General features: G+C 39.8%; 1 protein-coding gene across 1 annotated transcript; it reads right to left on the bottom strand.

The window, feature by feature from the left end:
• Window positions 1-416: 416 nt before the first annotated feature.
• Window positions 417-23,523, bottom strand: LOC311042942 (uncharacterized protein; the record flags this gene model as incomplete). The annotated part of the gene is made up of 4 exons (XM_084054048.1): window positions 23,098-23,523; window positions 21,935-22,030; window positions 21,144-21,770; window positions 417-527 (listed from the first exon to the last, which is right to left on the bottom strand). Exons 1-4 carry the CDS (start codon window positions 23,455-23,457, stop codon window positions 417-419), a joined length of 1,194 nt encoding a protein of 397 aa, XP_083910174.1. The 5' UTR covers window positions 23,458-23,523.
• Between the last annotated feature and the right edge of the window lie 163 nt (window positions 23,524-23,686).

The raw sequence follows: 23,686 nt of genomic DNA, 5'->3' as shown, positions 1-23,686 counted from the left end.
TCATCAGGCCAAAATTACCTAAATTGTTTCATCTCAGCTGGCCCAATATGGGGTAAATATGTGATGTGATTCATTTTCACTTTTAGCCACCATTAACTTGCATGCAGAATGTTTTGCTGAATTATATTCCCCAAACCCGAATGCATTTACATGCACTCAGAGGCAGGCATGAACACATTCTTAGCAAAAACTGCAAATGTTGAATATATATATATTTTTTAAGTTAAGAGTTTATCTTTCCCCATATTACAAATTCCTTTTATTTAAAATATTTAAAAATGAATACATAACCAACTTTTCTCACAGCTATGTTTAAGCCCCAAGGACACGGGTCCTGGGTGACAAACAGAGATTTACCTGCACCCAGTAATGAGCTCCTCATTTTACTGACACACTGTGTTTTCCACAGTGTGCTCTCAAAGGGAGCCCCTGTGCCTGAGGTCTGTCAAATCAAAAATGGCTCCTTTGCTGGACGTGAGGTTGTGGCCACCCTCGGGGCCGCTCAGCTGGGACATGAGCCCATTCAGCTGTGCAAAAGAAGGGGGTATGGAAACAGCTGGGGCAATGAGGACGCCTCTGGATGTTGTTTCGACACCTTCTCATTTCACATTATCATTCCCATTAGGGTTTAACCAATCCCTTGGCATTTGCATGTTGCCACAAGCAGTCACAGCTAAATGCTGTGTGTGTGTCATGTGTTATGACACATTTTAATTCTTTATTTGAATCCACAAATTACAATTCATTTACAGGGAAACAAATATAACGGGGTTGATAGTTCATGGAACCTAAAGATACACATGGCACCTTCTCCTCATCACACACACACACACACACACACACACACACACACACACACACACACACACACACACACACACACACACACACACACACACACACACACACACACTTTATATATATGTATGTGTATATATATATATATATATATATACACACACTCCCATACACACATTGTGGCGCACGTACATGCACGCACACACACACACACACAGAAACGCACGCACGCACACGCACGCACACACGCACGCACAGAGTGTACACACAGTGTACACACAGTGACTGATGAATGTAAATTCAAGCTCACACATGGCACTCAGACATACATTCACATAAACAGGGGATTACAAATGGGAGAGGAAGAGAAAATGCATGAGCAAAGAAAAGAAGATATACTGCTCAAGAGATACAGTGCTGCTGCGTTGAGAAACTGGACATTGCAGAACTTGCACTCCACGCCATGTGCAAACTCATTGTGTAGATTGTGAACACTCAATATACTGTACAGAACAAGGTGCTCCATTGACAAATATTTTAGGATGTTTTCATGGATTTTCCTTTATCTGGCCAAGATAGCGTTTCAGACATGCGTTCTAAAGTACATGTAATGCTCACACGAATCAAGAGACATGAACACCAAGACCAAACAATAGGTATTGCTATTTTACCCCAACATTATCCAAACGTTCTGAAATAAGAAACTTGGATGCAAAGGAAGTAGGGGTTGTGTGTGATGCTTATATCAAGATGTTGAGATTAATTATACGAATACACAGTACTGTATCTTAATAGGTGTTTTCATCTTGATTATTGTCAATTTACTTCAGTAGATTTCCACAAATAATATAGCATAATAAAGCATTATTTTCTACACCTAATGTAATGCAAATGCAAAATGCAAACGTCTATTCTAAAGATGCAAATTGAAAGGGATGATTAGATGTTCCCACACGCTAATTACCATTATTCCAGAATGCATTGCCACTGACACTATTTACAGATTAACCTTCACTTCACTACGCAAGTCATGCATCCACAATTCTTTGTTCTTTCCTGCAAAATAGTCAGTAGTGTCAATTTGTGGAGACCAACGCATAACAAAATGTTTTATCACTTAAAATATTCATCTGGATTTGTGTCTATTGAGCTTGTACCCAAATGACATTATCATGATCCAACAGTGACACTTCCTGTGTTTTCTCTCCTGCGGCTCTTTCACCTAAAGACAGGACATACTGTCAAGAAAGGTAGGCATAGGCTTGTTCGCTGGCAGCGCCAACACATAACAGCAACTGACAGATTCCCGTGAGGAAGAAATAGAAATCATGTTCGATTTAATGTCAACATTATGCTATGCTTTGGGATGTGTTACTTTGCATCATACACTTTTGAGTTTATCCTCCAAAACTGAATTTGGATGCTGTCCACATGTAACATCTCTTTGAGTAGTTGGGCACAAACGCTAAATATTATGTATTTATTATAGAATAAATATTATAGAACACTTTGTAACACAAATAGGATCCATTCCTAACGTGTCCAAACCAGTACCTGAACTGGTTGTGCATGGACAAATCACCCTTGGATGGGAAAGAGTTAAACAAATGGTGCATGTGAAATTGCTTCCATGTCATCAGGAACAATATGTAATAAATCTGACACAGATTCAGATCAAACTTTATTGTCATATCACAACAGATATAAACAGCAGCAATTCTAAGAATAAATAAATAACATAAAAGCAACATATATATATATTAATGGACCCTTGTGCGTAATGGTCTCTTGTGCAGGTGAGACAGTACATACAGTACATAAATGGCAGAGCGCAGACACATTCATAATGTATATCTGAAAAAATAATCTTGTGTGGCGGCCTGTGTTTTCAAGAATGGCACCGGGTGGGGCTCAGCAATTGTTTAGAGATTGATGGTTGACATGTGGAAATTGTTCAGATGTCTGGTGGTATTGCTATTGAAACATGCAGTAGGTATTTCTTGCCTGGCCATGGCCACAGCAGTGGTGTGAACAGATTGCGACTGGGATGAGGGTCTTTGATGATCCACTCAACTTTAGCTACAAACTGCTTCTTGTATATCTCCTGGAGGGGGGGGAAGCTCACGTCTATTGATGTGCTGGGCTGTCTGCACCACCCTCGGTAGGGCTTTCCTTTCAAGGGAGGTGCCGCTAAAACCTGAGATTGTGAGAGCTGACACTTCATGTGGCAGTACAGGTATTGCTGGGATTTTTTCACCATGTGTGTGTTGCAGCAGTGTGTATTCTGCTGAGGAAGTTAAACTAACTGACAACTCTCCACTGCAACACCATCCTTCTGCACTAATTGACGAGCATTGACATGGAGTAATTGACGAGCATTGACATGGAGTAATTGACGAGCATTGACATGGAGTGCATGTGCCCAGTCTCACTGCAGAGACATGGTCCAACTAACTTCACATTTTCCACAAACAAATCCTCAATATTCTGCCTAGAGCACCAGCTGCTTCCTATACAGTTACTGTACTTGCACGATGTACAATTTATATGAAACGCATTATGCCCCAATACTTATGTAAATCCCTTCCGTAGGTAGTGCAACGTCAAAATCGTCACAACTTTTTGGACAATTACAGTACATTTAGGGCCCAATACAGCATATCTATCTATGCCTGTGGTGGCTGTGTGTCTGTTTGTTTGTTCGTGTGTCGGGTGGAGCTACAGGGTTTCCAGGGGGAGAGAGAGGGGAGAGAGAGGGACACAGAGAGGTCACTGGGTGGAGCTACAGCCAGGGTAGTACACACACACACACACACACACACACAGAGACACGCACGCACGCACGCACGCACGCACGCACGCACGCACGCACACAGGAGGTAGGAGGGGCGGAGAGAGAGGGACACAGAGAGCCAGGAGAGCGAGAGAGAGGGGGAGAGCCACTCACACATTGCCAGGTTTAGCGAGAGAAACAAGCAACCAGTTTCATGAAAACAACCCCAAAATAACTAAGCAAGCCCTTCAACCCGCGGTGGCAAACTCTAGAGCCCCGCGCAATGGCTAGACGGGAGGGGGTCCATTTAGGAGTAAATGACAAGGGGCGAGAGACGGACAGAGAGAGAGTGTGTATACGGCAAGCCCATTTTAGTTGGCTGTTGCTATAGGCCGCCCAGTTCTAATATTAAATATTTGGATAAAATATGTGAAAATCTAGATATTGTGTCAGATGAAAGTAAGGATATATTTCTTCTTGGCGACCTGAATATTGACTGGTTTTCATTAAATTGTCCATTACGTAACAAATTAATCTCTATGGCTGACGCCTGTAATCTTACCCAGGTTGTAAGTCTACCCACACGAATTTCTACATCCATTGGTGGTATTAATAAGTCAACCTGTATTGATCATATTTTCACTAATATACATGAGCTGTGTTCACAAGCTGTCTCAGTGGCAGTGGGATGCAGTGACCATAATTTGATTGCTTTAACAAGAAGAACGAAAATGCCAAAGTCAGGGGTTAGGATAGTTTACCGGAGGTCATATAAAAGATTTAATGCTGACTTGTTTGTTAAGGAAGTTCAAGATTTAAAGTGGTCTGATGTATGTCAGGAAAATGATGCACATATTGCTCTGAAAATCTTCATGGATAGATTTGTGAGGCTTGTAGATCAGCATGCTCCACTTAGAAAGAGGTCTGTGAAGGGGAGTAGTGCATCATGGATTGATGATGAGTTAAGAGCTTTAATGCAGCAGAGGGATAGAGCTAAGGTATCTGCAAATAAATCTGGGTGCCTTTCAGACCGACATTTTTATTGTAAGCTGAGAAATAAAGTTACTAAGTTAAATTACATTAAAAAGAAAGAATATTTTAAACATAAAATCTGTAATTCTGCAAATGATAGTAAAAAATTATGGAAAACTTTGAATGAAATTATGTGTAAGAAGTCACGCAATTCTCAAATGTATGTTGAATGTGCAGGTCAATTCATTACCAAGCCATATGATGTAGCTAATTACTTTAACAACTTCTTTATCAATAAGGTTGAAAGTTTGAGATCTAGTATGCAATCACATGATGTCAATTTAACATGCAACACAATTAACAGTATTATGGGAGATAAAACATGTTCTTTTACTTTTGATACGGTTAACCAAGACACTGTGGAGAAGATGTTACTTTCTCTTTCAGATGACACTTCCCCTGGTGTAGATCATTTAGATGGAAAAGTGTTCAAGATTGCAGCTGGGTTGCTTTCTAAACCAATATGTCACATTTTTAATAGATGCATACTGAGTGGGAGCTGTCCGCAGCTATGGAAGGAGTCAAAAATCATACCCTTACCTAAAGATTGTAAGGCTGGTTTTACAGGATCCAACTGTAGACCTATTAGTATACTTCCTGTGCTTAGTAAAATACTTGAAAAAATAGTTTTTAATCAAATGTTTAATTATTTTAACAGAAATGGTTTACTTACGAATGCACAGCATGCGTACAGACCAGGGCACTCTACTAGCACTGCATTAGTGCATATGACTGACAAATGGTTAAAGTCTATGGATGACAGCAACCTAGTTGGGGTTGTTCTCCTGGACTTTACTGCTGCTTTTGATGTCATTGATCACAGCATTCTTGTAGCAAAGCTTAAATGTTATGGTTTCTCACCCTTATCGTTGGCTTGGATTGAGAGCTACCTCTTTGGCAGAACGCAGCGAGTACTTTTTAATGGTAGTTTTTCAACCAGCGGGAATATGTCGTGTGGCGTCCCGCAGGGGAGCTGTTTAGGTCCACTTCTATTTTCAATTTTCATAAATGATTTACCTTATGTTGTTAAAAACGCTGATTTAATTATGTATGCTGATGACTCTACTTTGTTTTGTTCATCACCATCTTCAGTTGAGCTGGGAGAGAATCTTCAGGTTGAGTTGAATAACATTACTAAATGGGTACGAATGAACAAGCTAGTATTAAATATTGCTAAAACTAAATCCATTGTATTTGGGAGTAGGTATGCTCTTGCTAATGCCGCTCCACTAAACTTACTTGTAGACGGGATATCAGTTGAGCAGGTAGTTAAGACCAAATTACTTGGTGTGAAATTAGATAATTTATTGACTTGGTCTGATCAGATTGATCATATTGTTTCGAAGATGGGAAGGGGCATTGCAATTTCAAGGAAATGCTCTGCTTATGTTCCATCTTCTGTCATGAGTGATGTTGTTCGGTCACTTGTTTTGTCACACCTGGAGTATTGCCCTGTTGTTTGGTCAAGTGCTTCTGAGAAACATATAAAGAAACTTCAAATAGCTCAGAATAGAGCAGCACGATTAGTTCTTCATTGTTCTTTTCGTGCCAATGTAAGAAAGATGCATAAACAATTATCGTGGTTAACAATTGAGGTTAAATTAAAATATTGTCTTTTGTTATTCATGCATAATGTTATTTGGAACAACACACCACACTTCTTTCATGAACAGGTACTATATTCAGGTTTCTGTCATGGACATTTCACTCGTCAAGTGAGCTCAGGTCATCTGGTAGTGCCAAGCCACAACCTAAATAGTATGACGAGAACTGTTCATTATAGAGGTTTTTCAGCTTGGAATATGCTCCCCATAAATGCTAAACAAACCAGAAGTAGATTTTCTTTTAAAAAGTTACTTAAACATAAATTGAGTCCTATAGAGTTGTAACTTGTGTTTTTCACAATTTTTGTACAGTAACATTATTGTTTTCTGTGTATTTTGCGAACAATCTGTATTGTGACTTGATTGGTTATTGTTGTTTCTGTTTTATATGTAGAGTGACTTATTTTGCCGATAATTATACTTTGTCTGTTTTTTTCTAGTTATATTGCACATTTTTAACTATTGTCTGTTTTTATTGTATACATGTTATGTATGTGAGGACCCCAGGAAGACTAGCGACCACTTTGTGGAGGCTAATGGGGATCCTAATAAAGAATAAAGAATAAAGAATAAAGAGAGAGAGAGAGAAACTCAGCGTTGCCATGCCCTCGAATTATAAGCGACTTTGCCCTACTTAATAATCTCTCTTAGACTGTGAGGTGGCTCGCGCAGGTGGATCTGCGCTGCTAAGTGGGCGCTACGTCACGCTAGATGTGAGGCCCGCGCAGCGGGCTGAACTTCTAGTCAATGTAATTAGATGCACTCTCCTCCGCCTTCTATAATCCATGATTATTTCCTTGGTCTTGTGAGGGCGAGATTGTTCTCCACTGCACATGGTTGGGTGGCGACCTAGGTCTCTCAGCTTTGTTTCGAGCCATAGGAGCTGTTGTGTTTAAAGCTGAGCTATAATAGTCCACAAACAACATTTGAGCACATCTGTTCCCCTCTTCCAGGTGAGAGAGGGTAGTGTGAAGAACCATGACAATTGCATTGTCGGTTTTAACGATATGCAAATTGCAATGGGACCAATGAGGCAGGTAGTATGGAAAAAAAATGTTAGTCTCTCACCAACCTCTCAAACCATTTGTTTGTGGGATTTTTCCACGGGTGGAAAACGGAAAGCTTGTCCTAAAACACTCTGCCCCATTTTTTTCGCGGACCGAGGCCGCCGGATTAGACTCGGGGCGAGGGTGTTTTAGGACGACGGTTCTTGTTATCCATTTCTGAATGGAGAGGTGCGCGATGAGAGACGTTTCCTTTTTGCCACACATCTACACTTCATGGAGTAAATTTTTTTGTACCGAATTAACCGAATGAAAGTAAGAAAACCCCAAATAAAAGGGGGAAAAAAACACGAAAAAACCCCACAAATTTCGCTCAAGGGCAGGGGTAGGCAACCTGCTGCTCTAGAGCAGCGTGTGGCTCTTTGGTCCTTTCCCGTGGCTCCCAGTTGCTTGGGTAAAGAAGTATGTAAAGGAATACAAGTCTTTCTTTTTTTTTTTTTTTTTTACATTTTAATCATAATTTATTATTGTAGTAGGCATAAAGTTATTCTTACATGCTCCTATTGTAAAGAAAAAAGTGTCGCCTAGTACACCAGATAAAAATAAGAAACTCATTATTGAAGGAAAATAAAGAATGTATTAATGCTTGAGATGTTTGTTTTCTTTCACCACCAACGCTGCTAGCTTACTGGTATGTTTGATCTGCTTTGAGAAATTAGCAAACAATAAAAAAGTAATGCTGAAAGACCAGAAAAAGTACAAATGAATAAATAAAGCAAACATATACTGTATTGTGGCTCCAGACATGTTTAATATTTTTTTGGGGCCAATAATGGCTCTTTAGATAATAAAGGTTGCCTACTGTACACCTGCTCAAGGGTCACGCATCCCCTTTGGTTGCACAATCCTCTGTGCGTCCCTGCTTGTGATGCAGAGATGATCATTCTCTGCATATATAAAAGTTCAAACCTCTGTGAAATCAGGTCAAAATCAGTCCCCAATTATTTTTTATTAGAGTAGCTCTAGGAAATACTGTTGATGAAACAGGTTACAGTGTGGGAAAGAAGATTTCAGAACACTACCACTGATAGAACCGTTTAATTCTGTATTTCTTTGTTTCTTCTGAAGGTCTGAATCAGTTGATTAACTGCCATTTAGAGGTCATATGAAAATTTCACTATGAGGACCATGGTTTGTGGAATTTGAACGCGCCTATAAAAGTCACAGATTACTGCATAGTTTGCAAGATATGAAAACTCAACCATTCAGCCCTTTCCAATCATTAATCTGTGCAGTGTGTATCTGAGGCAGTTGATTGGTCCCACAGCTGTATGTTGCACGCCGTCTGCCTTGTGAAATACGGTCCTCTGAAATTCATCTTGCAACCCAAACCACGTCGGCTAATTGACACTCAAACAAAGCTGAGAGAACTGCAGTCTGCTGCATTGATTGATGGACGAACATGAGAAGTAGCCTGCCTTTTCCCATTGTGTGACTGTTCAATCAAACCCAGGCCACTGTGGCTAGCTGTCATCAATATGCATGGAGATAACCTGTCACCACTGTGCTGTGCTCCTGCGTGAGGCAACACAGCTTGACTCTTTTCTTCTTTGTTTGTGAAAATACTATCAGTCTGCATGCTAAAGTGAACATTGCAAAGAGTGGCTACACCTCGTTCTCATCAGTCTGTATACAGGAGCAAAGCCCAATTCATAATTAGTTGAACAATGGTGCCCCGTGCCGAAAAAAAGCAGATGGAAGCTTGTAGATACACTATTTTCGGTACGGAACACCGCTGTGCGACGGAATATAAATTAGGCATAAAGGCGGAGGCTGAAAGAAAAGTGTCTGTGGATAGGTTTTGTTCAATGGTGCTTCATTTATATTTTAATATATACCTTTATATGGGTTGCACAGGGGAGGAACGAATAGCCTACCCAACTATCAATTATGTGAAGCTGAAAGGACAACATTGTTAGAAAAGATAATAGAGTGATGATAGGGAAGCCTATGCTTAAAACCTAGGTATTGTTGAAATAGAAGATACAAAGTGTAGGTTAGATGATTTGTTTTTAATTCAAAAACTACTGTACTGTAGGATGTGCTGCATGGTGTGCCATCTCTGTGCCATCTGTTCAATCTGGAGAACAATGTTAATCTCTTTTCATATTTGGATAAAATCTGAAGTGGTCATTGAAAAATATTAAAAACATACTGTACAGTTAGCCTATAATGTTCTTACACTGACTATAAACTATATTAACATACATTTGCCACAGTAAAGGATGTCGTTTTTATTGTCTTGCCCCCTAGGGACTGGAGGTCCCATGGCGAGATTAACAGACACTATGTCCCGCCTGTGGCCTGATCCTATAAAAGACAGCTTAAAGTACCAATCACTTTTCTTATGCAAGGTTATGTGAGGGGTTTGGCCTTAGCTCACTGTCTGGTACCCGTTACCACAGTACTAATAATATTACAGTCAATGGATTTTTATAAATAAACCTCAGGAAAAATGCAAGTTGGGAACGATGCATGTTGAGAATGCATGCCCCACCAGTTGTACTGTTTTATCATATTATATTATATTATATTATATTATATTATATTATATTATATTATTCATAAGTAGAGAGCATTTGTCTGATCTTAGACTTCTTGTTTTTTGGTTACATGCTAACGTCATTGTAACATGTCACTGTCATTTCTAATTTTTGTCTCCGCCAGGCCGAAAGAGTATGTTTTGCACCCTCTCCGTCCGTCCGTGTGTCCGTGCGTGTGTCCATGTGTCTGTGTGTCCGTGTGTCCGTCTGTGAACAGCTAATCTCCAGCACCGTTGGCTTGATCGCAGCAAAACTGCGCACACACACTCCCTGGATGCCAATTCCGAACCTCTGCCCCAAATCTTTCACATGAGCCTGCCACCAGGAGGACGCTTTTTGCAAAACACATTTACTTGTTATCCATGTACTGTTCAGAATGTAAGCATTGACACTGGGGACCATCTCAGTGGTTAAGTAGTTATAATGTAGTATGCTGTTAGATTTTCCCTTTAACCGGGTATTTCAACAGATGTTACTGGTGAAAGAGACATGAGTAAACAGTCCCTGTCAGTGTTTGTCTCTCGAGGGTTGAACAGCTGTCCTAGTCAGCACTCACTGACACACTGAGAGAGAAGGCACGGGGAGAGAACTTTAGGGAGGGGATAAATGTAAGGACAAAGGTGTTGGCACATGAAGATATTACCTGCAAGGCAATGCCTGCAGTATGCCAATAGATGTGGGGATTTGAATGCATAAGGGATGCACATTTTGGGAAGACGGTGAAGTCAATAATTGGCCAAAAAATCTCGCCAATTTAGTTGGACAAGGATTATGTTTCCGTTAGTTTGTTTATCTGTTTGGCTGTTAGCAAAGCAGCTCAAGAACAGATGGTAAAATCTTTATTAAAAAAAAAACACATTAAAGGGATCTTTCATTTATTCAATTATGTTAGAATACTTATTGCATGTTTTTAGTTGGTGATGTTGAACGAAAGAATATACTTAAACTAACTATACTAACATAAACTTAGACCAGGATCCCCGCAGGACTCTATAGTATGCTAGTATTGCCCAGAGGGCCTCTATACAAATGTATTCACCAAAAGTAGCCGATTTACGAGTTCACCTTGTAGATCTGCTATCTTCATCGCCGGAATAGGGATATTAGGGTTCAAGGCGTTAATGCTGAAGTATACAGCACAGTAGGTAAAACTATTTTGAGATGTGTGTGTTTTTGTGTATGAGAGAGAGAAGATTGAATACCTCTTGCCTACGGTACAAAGCAATCGCTGACCATCTTTCGCTTCTCTGACAGTGATCAAGGGTGGCTTAGCAAGACAGAGTAGGTGATCGAGATGTCCACGGTGACAATTCATCATGTTATCAGGGAGCACAAAGATGACACGTTGTTTTACTGCTCAATCAATTTCTATAATTTTTCACAGCAAAAACATGCCTGTTGGTTAAAAAAGAGGGCAGATCACAGTAATGCATTCTAATGTCTTAATGAACTGGAACTAAACCTAACCAGGAACTAATGCACACAGTTAAATCAGGGGCAGCATGTGGCCAAGCTGGAGTAGTATAACTAACATGCACACACACACACGGACGCACGCACGCACGCACGCACACCCACACATTTAAGAAGCACACTTTTAAATAGACTCACAACATATTTTCTCACAAAACTTCCCAGTGACAAGTTGCATTGGACATAATAACTGGCAACAACAAACTAGGCCACATCACCACAGCTATTAATTACTGAACCTCTGTGGAGATGGAATCTGTCATGACCACTAAATAGTGGAGGCAGTTTAAATTGAGACAGAAATCCTATGGCAACATCAGAGACACATACAGTACTGTATAGAGAAGAATATAGGGAAGAAAAATAGGGAAAGAAAGCAGGTTTTTATTTTTCATTTTTATGAAACCTGCCATAGTGAGAAGTTAGGGATTGTAGCAAATATGCGCAGTGATATAGTCTGACAACAGTAGGCCTGTATACAGTACTTTGATGTGATTTTTGGGCTGTATGAAGTATTGTTTTGCATTTCTTTACTTGACCACTTTATAACAATGACTCCATACGTCGGTCTAACTCAATGTAAAAGGGGGGAAAAGACATTCAGTGGTATCCAGCCAGCGAGCGTTGCAGGGTCAGACAGAAACAGAGTGTAACAGATAAGGGGCGGAGGTGGGGATAAGTGAAATGGGATTTCTGCATGTCCCTCTGGAACTTTCCTTCAGATCTCATAGTCTGCCCCGGTTAAAGACATTTCAGCAAAGAAAAAACAACACAATCATTTATTGAACTGACATTAAAATTTCATGCTAAATGGAAAACCCACACGGGTTCCCATTGTGTTTTCAAATGACTTGATAGCCTTTTATTTTTCCCTTGTTCCTTTTATCACCTGGGGGGATTCTATAGCGCTTTACTAGCACTTTACATCCTGTGAATCCCTTTTTCTCCCACCTGCACCCCCCCCGCCCCCCACCCTCCATCTGCCTCCTAGCCTTTGACTTGCTCTTGTTTTCCTTCTTCCAAACCAGTTCCCGTGCCGGCATGTTCAGTGGCGCAGTGGCTTGACAAGCTGTATCATCCTCAGGAGATTTTGACTTGATATTAAGCTATGGTTACAAGGCAATACTCCAATGTGCGTCCCAGGGGAAATCTCTCAGATCTGGAGTGCGCCATTTTTACTATGGGAGGCAGGTGTCTGCCTCGGTGAACCAAACAACAGTATGATATATTTAATTTTGAAAATGGATACAAACTACTACCCTCAAGCCACATGGGGATCGGTATTCCGCGATGAGAAAAATCAGCCTTTTCTCTCTCTCTTTTAGCCCAGGAGAATGTTAATTCATTGACAGAATGAGGTATGATTCCGGTGGTGACAGGTGTGGGCAGAGGCAGGTGCTGCGGCGCGATACTGTCGCAAAATTTATGTCTCTCATCTCACAGTGAGGGCCCCAATCTTCACCAGCTGCTGCAACCTTGTGTAGGGAAAGCTAAGAGCTTTTAATTAGGAGTAAGAGTGTCATTAATTACACATTCACTTCACACTCGCATCAATGTCACAGTGAGAACTTCTACCTTCCAACTCATCTTCCCCAACACCCCCCCCCCCCCCCCCCCCACTGCACAAGGCCCATTTATGCACCACAGAATTCACTCCTTTCTCTACCGACAGAAAATGAACAATTCTTTTTCATTTTTTGTTTGATTAATGGTTAAACCAACACCCTCCCTCGCGCCGTGCCCTCCCTTCATCTACGTCCCAACAGCTCCTTCACTCTTTGCTTTTCCATCTTTGATGTAGGACCCCCTTGGGCAGCTATATTTAAAAACTCAGGACCCGGGACAGCTCTCTCAAAGGGACCGGATTTAAGTGTTTGTGTAAGGGGGGGGGGGGGGGGGGGGGGGTGTATATGCTGCAGATTAGTTTCTTAAGTGACTTGAGGAACAATGAGCAGAGGACTTTCTTATGAGAAGCGCCAAGGATTCATTACTCTGACTAATTTAATTTCTCCCTTTTGTATAAACGAGATGATGAGGTCATAACTCAGTGCAGAGACCTGAGACAGTGGCTGTTGCTGCCGACTACGTGATAAAGACACATAATAATGCTTATGTTCCTGCAGATTTATCCTTCAGTGAGCGGAGACTTTAAACTCCTGGTATAATTTAGCCGAGACTGCATTCATGTCCATTCACATGTCTGTACATTGATGTAAGCTGGTGTCTAGTTCTGTAATCAGTAGCCTCATTGCTAAAGAGAGGTTGTTGGGCAACTTTACATTTGAAGAACTTTAAATGAAGCTATCACAAACATTGTAGTCGGCAACTTACAGTACACCCAGATTCCTCATTTTGGCATTGATCATCAAACTGGCATTATCATTAAAACATAATTATTTAATATAGTTATTTAATAATAACATATGGTACATTTACACATTAAGGTATGCTTGGAAATGCAAAAATTCAAAATGAGAATCTGACCGGCAATCCTTTACATGAATAAAAAAAAGGAAAGAAAGGAAAGGGGGGCTAAAAAAAAAGTGTTGTGCAAAAATGTAAAGAAGATGTTACCTGTGTTTTTTCCTCTCCCAATGCCCAGCTTCTGGACTTTGCTCACAGCTCCAAATTCTACTGAGGCTGTTCTGTTAATTCTACATGTTGATTCTTCATGCCCTAATTGCCTCTGGTCATCTCTATGTTCCAAACAAATCTCTGTGTGGTCTGACTAGCAACAACTATTTTATGAGGGTGACACACTTCCCTGGAGGTACCGAACGTGTGTGACTGTAGACACGATACAGAACTACCCTAATAAAACATGGGAACAAATCATTTGGTTTTCCATCTCAAATAAAAGGAGAGAATATCTTTGGATCCTTGCACCAAGCTATTCTCATTTTCATGACTAATTATAAAATGAAGGTTAAGAGTTTTGACCTTAATTCCATGCTAAAATTGAAAGGCTGCAGGCTACAGGTATCTAGCTCAGTTCTCTATACCCACATTTTTATAAGACACCAGTAGAGGGCTGAATAATCATGGAACTATCACATGTCCTGTTTATGTCCTGACAATTACAATTTTCAATTTTGGCATTTAGCAGACGCTCTCATCCAGAGTGGCGTAAAAGTGCAAAATCAGAATAAGCAGAGATTAGAAATGCATTACTATTACTTATTTCTCCTTTTAAAAAGTTATACTATTATGTTATACTTTTTACTTGCATCAAATGTAATATATTATATTACATATTATATTACTTTTACTTTATTACTTTAATCTTACAGTTGTTCTGCATATTCCATGTATTGGAACAATAAATATCCTTACAGGAGGAGTCAAAAATCTACCGAACAGCAGAACTAAACACATTGAGCAATTTTCGGCCAAAAAACGGGGGGAATGAAAATAATAATAAAGAAATAGTGAAGATAACAGTAGTGTGATTGCCTTAGCGATCCCAAAATTATTGTAATTTAAACCCTATATTATACAACTGTAGAATTGAAGAAATAAACATGTCACACTTAAGAACTCAAAGGCCACCCTAACAGTGCTCTTCAGTGTGCGTAGATTCTATTCTTACCTAAGAACAGATCACAGCTAAGAAAACATTGGAGTATACCAAATTCTTCTTAAAAAACTCTTAAGTGGGTCTAAGAAGAAATTTCCTCTTAAGAACGGTTGCTGAATGAGGCCCAATGTGTGTACCTTTGACAGTCACAAACTTACAATAATGGCAATACTTCCGACACAGACCTGTGCCAGACCCCAGACATTGTAAATCATAACTTTGCTCGTGCTTAAAAAGAACAAATCTACAAGCTAGCTAACATCCTGTAGCATCGCAAAGTGTTCATAGCTTGAAAATCTGTTCTTTTAGCGCATGTGACAACCTCCTGCTCTGCCGTTTAAATGGGCTGCTCCACGGAGCTGCTAGCCTGGCTGTAGACCATAGACCCCGCCCACTTCAGGAAACTTCAGTCTGATAATCAGGCTACGGACATACAGCTGTCTACTGGACACAGACACACCATGGCGCCGGCTCATAGACAATTACAACCGAGACAGCGAAGAGAAAGCACTTTTATCTCAGTCAGAAACCAAAACAAATCATGTTTGTTGTAACGAGTAACGCAGGGTTACTTGGATCACTAATGTAATAATATTACTGTTTTGGCAGCTGTAATAAGTTACACTACTCGTAACTGGGTAAAGTAATACAGTAATATATGACGAGTTACTGCCCAACACTGCATGAAACCAAGGGCCCAGCATCCGCCTCTGAAATTGAGTCTATATAGGAAGTGACAGTTCATATGAATGGCCTGTAGGTCGTTGTTTTACCCCTGCTGGTGTCAGAAGAAATAACTCTCAACGCAAGTGGGTGGGTTTTTGCCGAACTTTAGACTTGATTTTATTACCTTGATAAACATTGTCATAAATACTATATGCTTCCAGTTGCTAGTTTAAAGTCTTCTTTCAATCACTGTGATATACGTTTTGGTAAATTATGGTCCCATTTATTTAAAAATTGATGAAAAAGTAGGGTATGCTCTAGGAGGGGCGGGATGATTTGATTGACAAGCTACCCAACCAATAGCATTCATTTTCGGTTGCATAGGATATGACGCGATATGACGCGATATGGAAAGATGGCGAATTTGAAATTGCTGAAAAATAGGCTTAATCTACGGTCTGTAGAGTCTATGGGCGTAACGCTGTCCATTCTTTTTACAGTCTATGTGTGAAACCTGCAATTATTTAGTAGAATAGATGGAGAGGATCAGCGAAGACCACCCTTAAAAACAAAACAAAGACAAACCAAAAATAGCCAATTGGCTTCAGGAACAAAATGTTCTTCTTTCTATTTCTGAGCTACTATAGTCCTATCCTTTGAAGATAAGTGTGGGTCAAGGTCATCATCAGTCAAAATGTCATATCTTATACTATATCAAAAACTATAACTGGAAATGGTTAAAGATGAGACAGATTTATACAGTATACAGTATATCCTCAGTGTTCATTTAACGCAGAGAATGTACAAATGTAACAAAATGAGAAACAAGCCCCCAGAGCTTTTTGTGTTATCCTATTAGCATCGCTTTTGTAACTGTACTGCCGTACTGTTTTCTAAACTTAATGAAGTATTCAATTAATCAATCAATAAATCAAATGGACGCTTACATTTGCACACGCTCTGAGTTACAAATAGATGAATTGCTGTATTATTTCTCAGTACTGTGGCTTCGGCATCACTTTCCCTACCGTTCTCCTATTTAGCTCTTGTCTCTCTTGCTTCATCACCTGCACATTACCATCTCTCAGCAGGACCAAACCATCACATTGATCAGAGGGACATCATGCAAGACCATATGAGACTTCCATATTCTTCTCAATTTCTGTGTCCAGGGGTGTGGAGATGACTCTCTTATCGCTGCATCGAGAGCCTGCCTGAACCAAATCAGTAGATATGGACACAACAATGCAATGTGCTTGGCTAATGACTTTGATGCACACTGAGCCTACAATTGCTTTGCTACCATCAATCGTGTCAACAATCACAGAATCATGTGTGCCTTCAGTGCTTTTCTGTTAAATGCAGACACCTGCTGATTTAGAAAATGGATAATTATAAAGAAAATAACCTAGCAGCAGTGGGCTGATGGCACCTATTAAATAATGAAACACTTGATCATTACATCGGCTCTGAGACTTCACCAATACCTTTTGCTTTTTTTGTATGTACAGAACACTTGTTCCATGGTAATGGAAACCAATTTGCTTGAAAAATATGAGGTGATGGCTCAAGAACAGCTGAAGTCATATACATGTAAATAAGTGTACACACTTTCACACACTTTCACACTTTCTCACTCACAGACACGCACGCACGCACGCACGCACGCACGCACGCACGCACACACACACACAAAGCAGGCAGGGGTGCTTTTTATTGGCTGGATAGAGAGAGTGTTCTTTCCAATGTGAACATCTTTGCTACTATTTGTTGTATGGGATTTCTGATTAAATTGTCACATCATACCTCATGTGTGAACCCCAGATAGATGGTGTGCTAGACTACACACCATCCTAGCCAGTTACCACATGCTGAAGCAAATTTTGTGGTTAGTTTTTGTAATTGTCTCCGCCAGGCCGAAAGGCATGGCGAGAGAGTATGTTTTGCCTCCTGTCCGTCCGTCCGTCCGTCCGTCCGTCTGTGAACAGCTAATCTCCGGCACCGTTGCAGAGTTGTGAACTGTTTTATTTTATTGTTTTATGTTATTACTCATTTATTACTTTGAACACTTGGAAGTAAAATTTTGTTTTTTATTCAATCTTATTTTTTGTCATTTGTTTGAACATGACTACTGGATACATGTCTGCATCACTGGAGCTTGACCGCAGCGAAACTGTGCACACACACTCCCTGGATGCCAATTCAGAACCTCTGCCCCAATTTTTTTTTCTCACATGGGCCTGTTATAGCGCCACCAGGAGGCCGCTTTTTGCAAAATACATTTTTTACAGTACTCCTACAGATTTTCTCCAAACGTCACGCAAATCGGTACACAGTATCTCTATAGTCATTACACAAAACAGTTTTTTCATATTTTTCATATTCCATCCTGATTGGCTCAAATCATGAACATAGCATGCAATTTCCGTGAAATTTTGCACGTATATTCCCACTAGGCCGAGAAAGAAATGCCACTTACATTTTTTCAAATCAGCCTCATGGTGGCGCTATAACAGGCCGATTCGTGTTTTTACCCGTAACTGCACCGATCTGTTTACAACTTTGTATGCGCACTCCCAACAGGTCAAGGAAAAACCTTGCCCTGCATTTTTCACATCTGCCTTTTATAGCGCCACCAGGAGGCCGACTTACGTAAAACACATTTTTGGATATTACTCCTTCAAATTGTATCCAAATTTAACATAAATCGTTACACATGATCTCTATAGTCATGTGATCAAGACGGATCTGTTTGATTTTTCATATTCCATCCTGATTGGCTACGATTGACATCTAAAGTTTGCAGCAATGGCCCGTATTGAACTAAATGCCGCAAATCATGAACGCAGTGTCCGATTTCCGTGAAACTTTGCACACACATTCACACTACGTTGAGGAACAAATGCCACCCTTTCAACATTGCCCTATTATAGCGCCACCAGGAGGCAGATTTTTACAAAACTTGATTCATCACGCAAACCGGTACACATTCACCTACATGACCAGGCGGAGACCTGTGCTCCGAGGAGCACTTTTTCTAGTTCCTTCTGTGTTTTTTATTGCTTTTGCCATTTTATTGTGATCTAATCACTCTACCTGTAACACATTGGAACAATGAAAAACAAAAAAAACTCAAATAGGTACACATAATTAGTTACTTGCTCGCATGAGTATTAGTAATTTTGTAGTTCTTTAGTCATATTAGCTCCTAATTTCACATGCCTTGTTCTATACACACTATATGAGCTATTATGCATATTGTGGCAACAGTGGCACATGATGCATTATCTTAGATCACAGTAAGCATACTAATCATAGAATTAACGTCATGACGAGCTCTGTATGCACAGTCATGACCCTGTGGACTATGATGTCCCTCTATTTTCACCCAAATGGTGAATCGTATGGATTTGTTTATCTACACATTCATTTGTTGTTTGTTGTTCCAGCTAAATGTACTCTTCTGGTTTGTGTCAGGACATTTCTAATATGACTGCAGTGGTGATTTTAAGTATAGACATTTCCCAACATCATCTGTTGGGGAAGCCAGATCAAATAACTCAGGCTTGCCAAAGTCATTAATTTCACATTATGGCTGGCACTGGCCAGCCATCATGGCTGGAGAGTGAGAGGTATTTTCAATGAAAGAGTTGAATTCACATTCAAACAACATTTAGGAACATGATTAGAACGCGCACCAACAGAAGAATGGCAATCACAGAATCATGATTTTAGTTGTTCCACAACAAAAGACCTTCATACACTGCAAAAAATCAAAATCTTATGAAGTATATCTGGCTTATTTCTATTCAAAATACCTCATCACACTTAATATAAGGTTAAATCATCTTACCAGTCATATTTCTGTGAGATAAAGGGACTTGTTTTCATACAGTGTAACTTGAATATCTTGGTAAGTGATAAAATCTTGAAACTATCTGGTATTGAGTCATGTTTAGGATAAAACAAGCTTTTTTGGCATATCACACATTTTTTAAGCTGTTGTGTTATTTGTAAAAGTTGTATCCTCTCATATCAAGCAAAAGACTTAGTTGATTTCCAGAAAAGTCATCTTTATTGAAAAGTACAGTTTTCTTTCTTCCCCACACAACATTAAGCATGTGCAATGACGTCTGTGAGCTCATACTTAACCGGTATGTATTTTCTATTATTTAATGTCACATAATAGTATGGCATATAATCAACAAGTTTTCCAGCATCAACAAAAATATTGGCTTGAGCCTGGTAAGGAACTTCTACCTCATACGCTAAATACTGATCATTCCACCCAACTGTGAGAGGTTGGCATTCCAAACAATACAATGATGAATTTACAATATAAATGTTTTTCACAAGACCAAACTCTGGAGTACCACTGATGACATTAGAAATAGCCAAAGATTTTCCACATGTATACTTATTTCCATGCTGCATTATCCACGGTATAGAAACTACATGATCAACTTTCTCTATTCCAAAGAAGTCTTTAATCTTCCCCTCTACATATCGGACATTCTTCACCTCAGAGACAGGGCCCATTTCAAGTTCACTTGAAACAATTGGATGTTTCTTGTGCACATTCTGACTACATTCATATAGTTGGTTGTGCTTCACAAGAGATTTACAAATATTCTTAAAACTACTTTTCAAAGCCCACTGTTTGAAAAAACAATGTTTAGACTCAAAGCGCATACACATATGCCTCACTGTAGGACCAAGTGCTTTAATCTGAGAGGGAAGATGCAAAAGGTAATGCTGTTTAGGTATAATATTTGTATCTGGAAACAGTTCTTTGAAATCTTTCAAATGTTGCTCAATTAAAAGCTTCAACCTTGAAAGGGTGGTGAGAGCAATAATAGGTGAAAACACAATTTTGACTATCTCTAACAACTTAAGCAGCATTTTTGTGTAATCATTTTCTCCCATTGTGTCAAAAAGAAATGGCAAGATCTTTAATAAAACCAGCATCTGCCCAGCTGATTGTTTCAGTTTATTGTCATTTGAAGTCAATGTATTGACAGATATGGGGCAAGGCTTATCCCTGGCATCCAGAGGAGAATAAGGGAAACCAATAATAGCACTGTTCAATGTGTCCAACTCCATATGCCCTGAAAGCACTTGTTGCTTTAAAACACATTTGATTTCATATGGGGCAACACCTTCAAGAATAACATGCATGATGTCCTGAGGGGTCTGATTGATTATATCAAAGTGTGGAAATTCTGTTAATTTGCTCCTCCTGTTTATACCATATGTTGTTTTTAGATTTTCTTTCACAAAGTCAGTGCTTGCCTTTTCAATGTCACAACATTGTCTTATATGACTTGGCATGGTCCTTTTAACAAACAAATCTTCATTGAATTGTTTCTGCATGTCTTCAAAGTTGCATTCACAGTGTCTGCATTTACTGTACGCAAATCCTACTCCTTCCTTAAATCCAGCAACTTCGTGTTGAGCTAGAGTGTCTCCACACACAGACATAACCGCCCCATAGATCGTCTTCTCACCATTTGCAGTGACAACTTTAACACTATCATACAGTTCATTTAAATCACGTTTAACCCTCTCAAATATCTTATCAATACCACAATGGGCATAATCTTTTGATTTTACCATGGCAAGCAGACGAATTGCAGCAAGTCTTGATCTGTATTTAGGATTGATGTTACCTAAGGTGTAATAGATCAATAACAATTTGTTTTTGCTTGCCCGAGATCCAAGAGGATTGCATAATTCAATTTCGTCTGTATATAAAATTAACTGCAATGCTTTGGGATCTTTTAAAAACAGTGGGTGCAACTTAAAAATGTCTCCATCAATTAAATCATAAACAAATCCATCCTTGCATGGCTGTGGCCCCTCTTCAATCATTTGAAGAATTCTTGGGTGTAATAGCAGCTGCTCCAAACTTTTAAGCAGGGGTATGTAATGAAAGTAATGGCTCTTAATGGTAAGGGCTCTGGAATCTCCACGTTTCACATAACAAGCTGTATTTTTTAAGACAATAAGCTCTGCTTCAACCGGTTGCAACAGTTCTCTGATTGTCTTGTCCTGCAAGTGGGTTGTAGAAATTTCACTGAAAGGGTCAATAAACTGGTCAAATATACCCATTACATCACTCTTCAGTTGATCAAGGTCCCCAGAATGACCCTCAATCATGTCACTCATTTGATGTTTTAGGTGCTCCAGTAATGCCGCCTGATATTGCTGGACTCCATTCACCATCTGGTTAACAGCTCTCTGGGGAGGGGAGGGGGTGGGGGGATAAATACACAAACAAATACATAAATAAACAAACAATACATCTCCCATGAGGGCTTTTAAATTATTATCAAATTTTAAGATTATTTATTATATGCTTGCTACTAACAATGAAATCCCATTAGAAGACAATGGCACACTACCTGTGTCAGTCGTTGAGTTTCCCTGGCTTGAAGAAGAAATGCAGTTGCATGTTTGAAAAGGTCAACCTTCGCACGACCATCTCCACCTTCTCCACTCTGAAAAAGATAAACAAATATCTCTATTAAAACAGGGAACGGTGTTGAAGGTAACTAACACCATCATACAATATAACTAATCTTAACTAGGTAACCTAGATAGCTTAAGGCAGTATTCTCAACATTTATAATCAAGGACGCCATTTAATATGTATTAAGCCACAGAACACCATTGGATAGGATTTGTATGTGACCCCAATCTGAGAACTTCTCTTTGATAAGATGTAGTCCAATATGTTATGTATTTGTTTCTATAATTCCATTAACTATCCATTTACTGTACTTATATAGACACCAGTGAAACTTTAAACAAAATACTATTGTTGTGTGTTCTCCAGTTGTGTGTACTTGTATGGACACTTATGGGTTCATTTGGTTCCATGTACACTGGTAAACAGGTCTGTAACTGTAACTCTGACTGTACAAATGAAACCAAATGAACCCGCAGCAACCAGCAAGTCCATTTGGTTAAAAGCTCTCTGGGGAGGGGACAGGAGGGGACGGGTCCCGAGCGTTAGTGAGTTCTCTGTATTAACTGTCTTTAGTAAAAAATAAAACTACTCAGCTACTCACCAAAATAAAGGCTGTTTTGTGTTGTTGAAAGTCTATTCTCAGGACCCCACCTTCTCTGTATAATACAGTTTTTAGGCAGACAGTTAAATATGTCCGCCAGACAGAAATTATTTTATGAACTCCACTGCGCTCCCTACAGATCTGGTCAATATAAATTACCATTGACCAGATCAGTAGGGGGCGCAGTGGAGTAAATGCAATAATTTCCGTCTGGCGGACATATTTTACTTTCTGCCCATAAAATGTATTATACAGATAAGGTGGGGTGCTGAGACGTTGCCCACCCTGGAGAATAGACTTTCAACAACACAAAACTGCCTTTGTTTCAGTGAGTAGCGAAATAGTTTTGTTTAATTTTTTTACTAAAGACGGAGACCTCGCACGGCAGTGGAATTATCTGTCTATGACGCTGGCAGAGCGTTAGCGATGGAGAGCTCTGGACCAGGGCTAGAGAGATACATACACAATGAATATACAAAACAATGATTACCTACCGTTCGAGTGGCGCTGAATGAATCATCTTCAGTCTCTGAAGGACATTCCTGCGTTGTAGGGACGTCGTCTTCAGCTACAGAGCTGTTGTTCACAGTGTTGTTTGTGGTTTCAAGCGTTCCTGGTTGCCAGGTTCGGCCGTCATCCCCCCTTCCATGCGCAACTTGTTGAAGATAATGCGCGTGTTTTCGCTTTATGTGGTAATAATATGAGTTATACACCCTGTAGTCATTTGGACAGCCATCAATGCCACACACCACGCGAAAGTCAGGACTACGGCTGTGTAAGGAGTTATAGTGACTCAACAGCTGTTTGAGATTAAGTGCCACGAAAACGTAGCAGATAAAACAACGCCAAATCATCTTCAAAGTCCAACGTTTTTCGTCCGTCTGTAGCAACACGTTACAACGGCTTCTTCAGATACTGAAATCTAATAAGGCAATAACTTTTAGATGTGGAGGTAAAGCCGGGTCTGTGACTGTGTACGTTCCATTCTGCTTCCCTTTTTTGAGCCAAGGCGCGCAGCTGTTGTTTACAAAGCGCATATCCGGTCCCTACCACTATACCAGAGGGTACAGTTCTATTTCAGTT

Source organism: Gymnoscopelus microlampas (genome assembly GCF_963454915.1).
Source record: "Gymnoscopelus microlampas genome assembly, chromosome: 1".
NCBI classification, from domain to species: Eukaryota; Metazoa; Chordata; class Actinopteri; order Myctophiformes; family Myctophidae; genus Gymnoscopelus; species Gymnoscopelus microlampas.
Note: the sequence above shows the minus strand (reverse complement) of the source record. Positions and strands in the feature narration are given on the sequence as shown.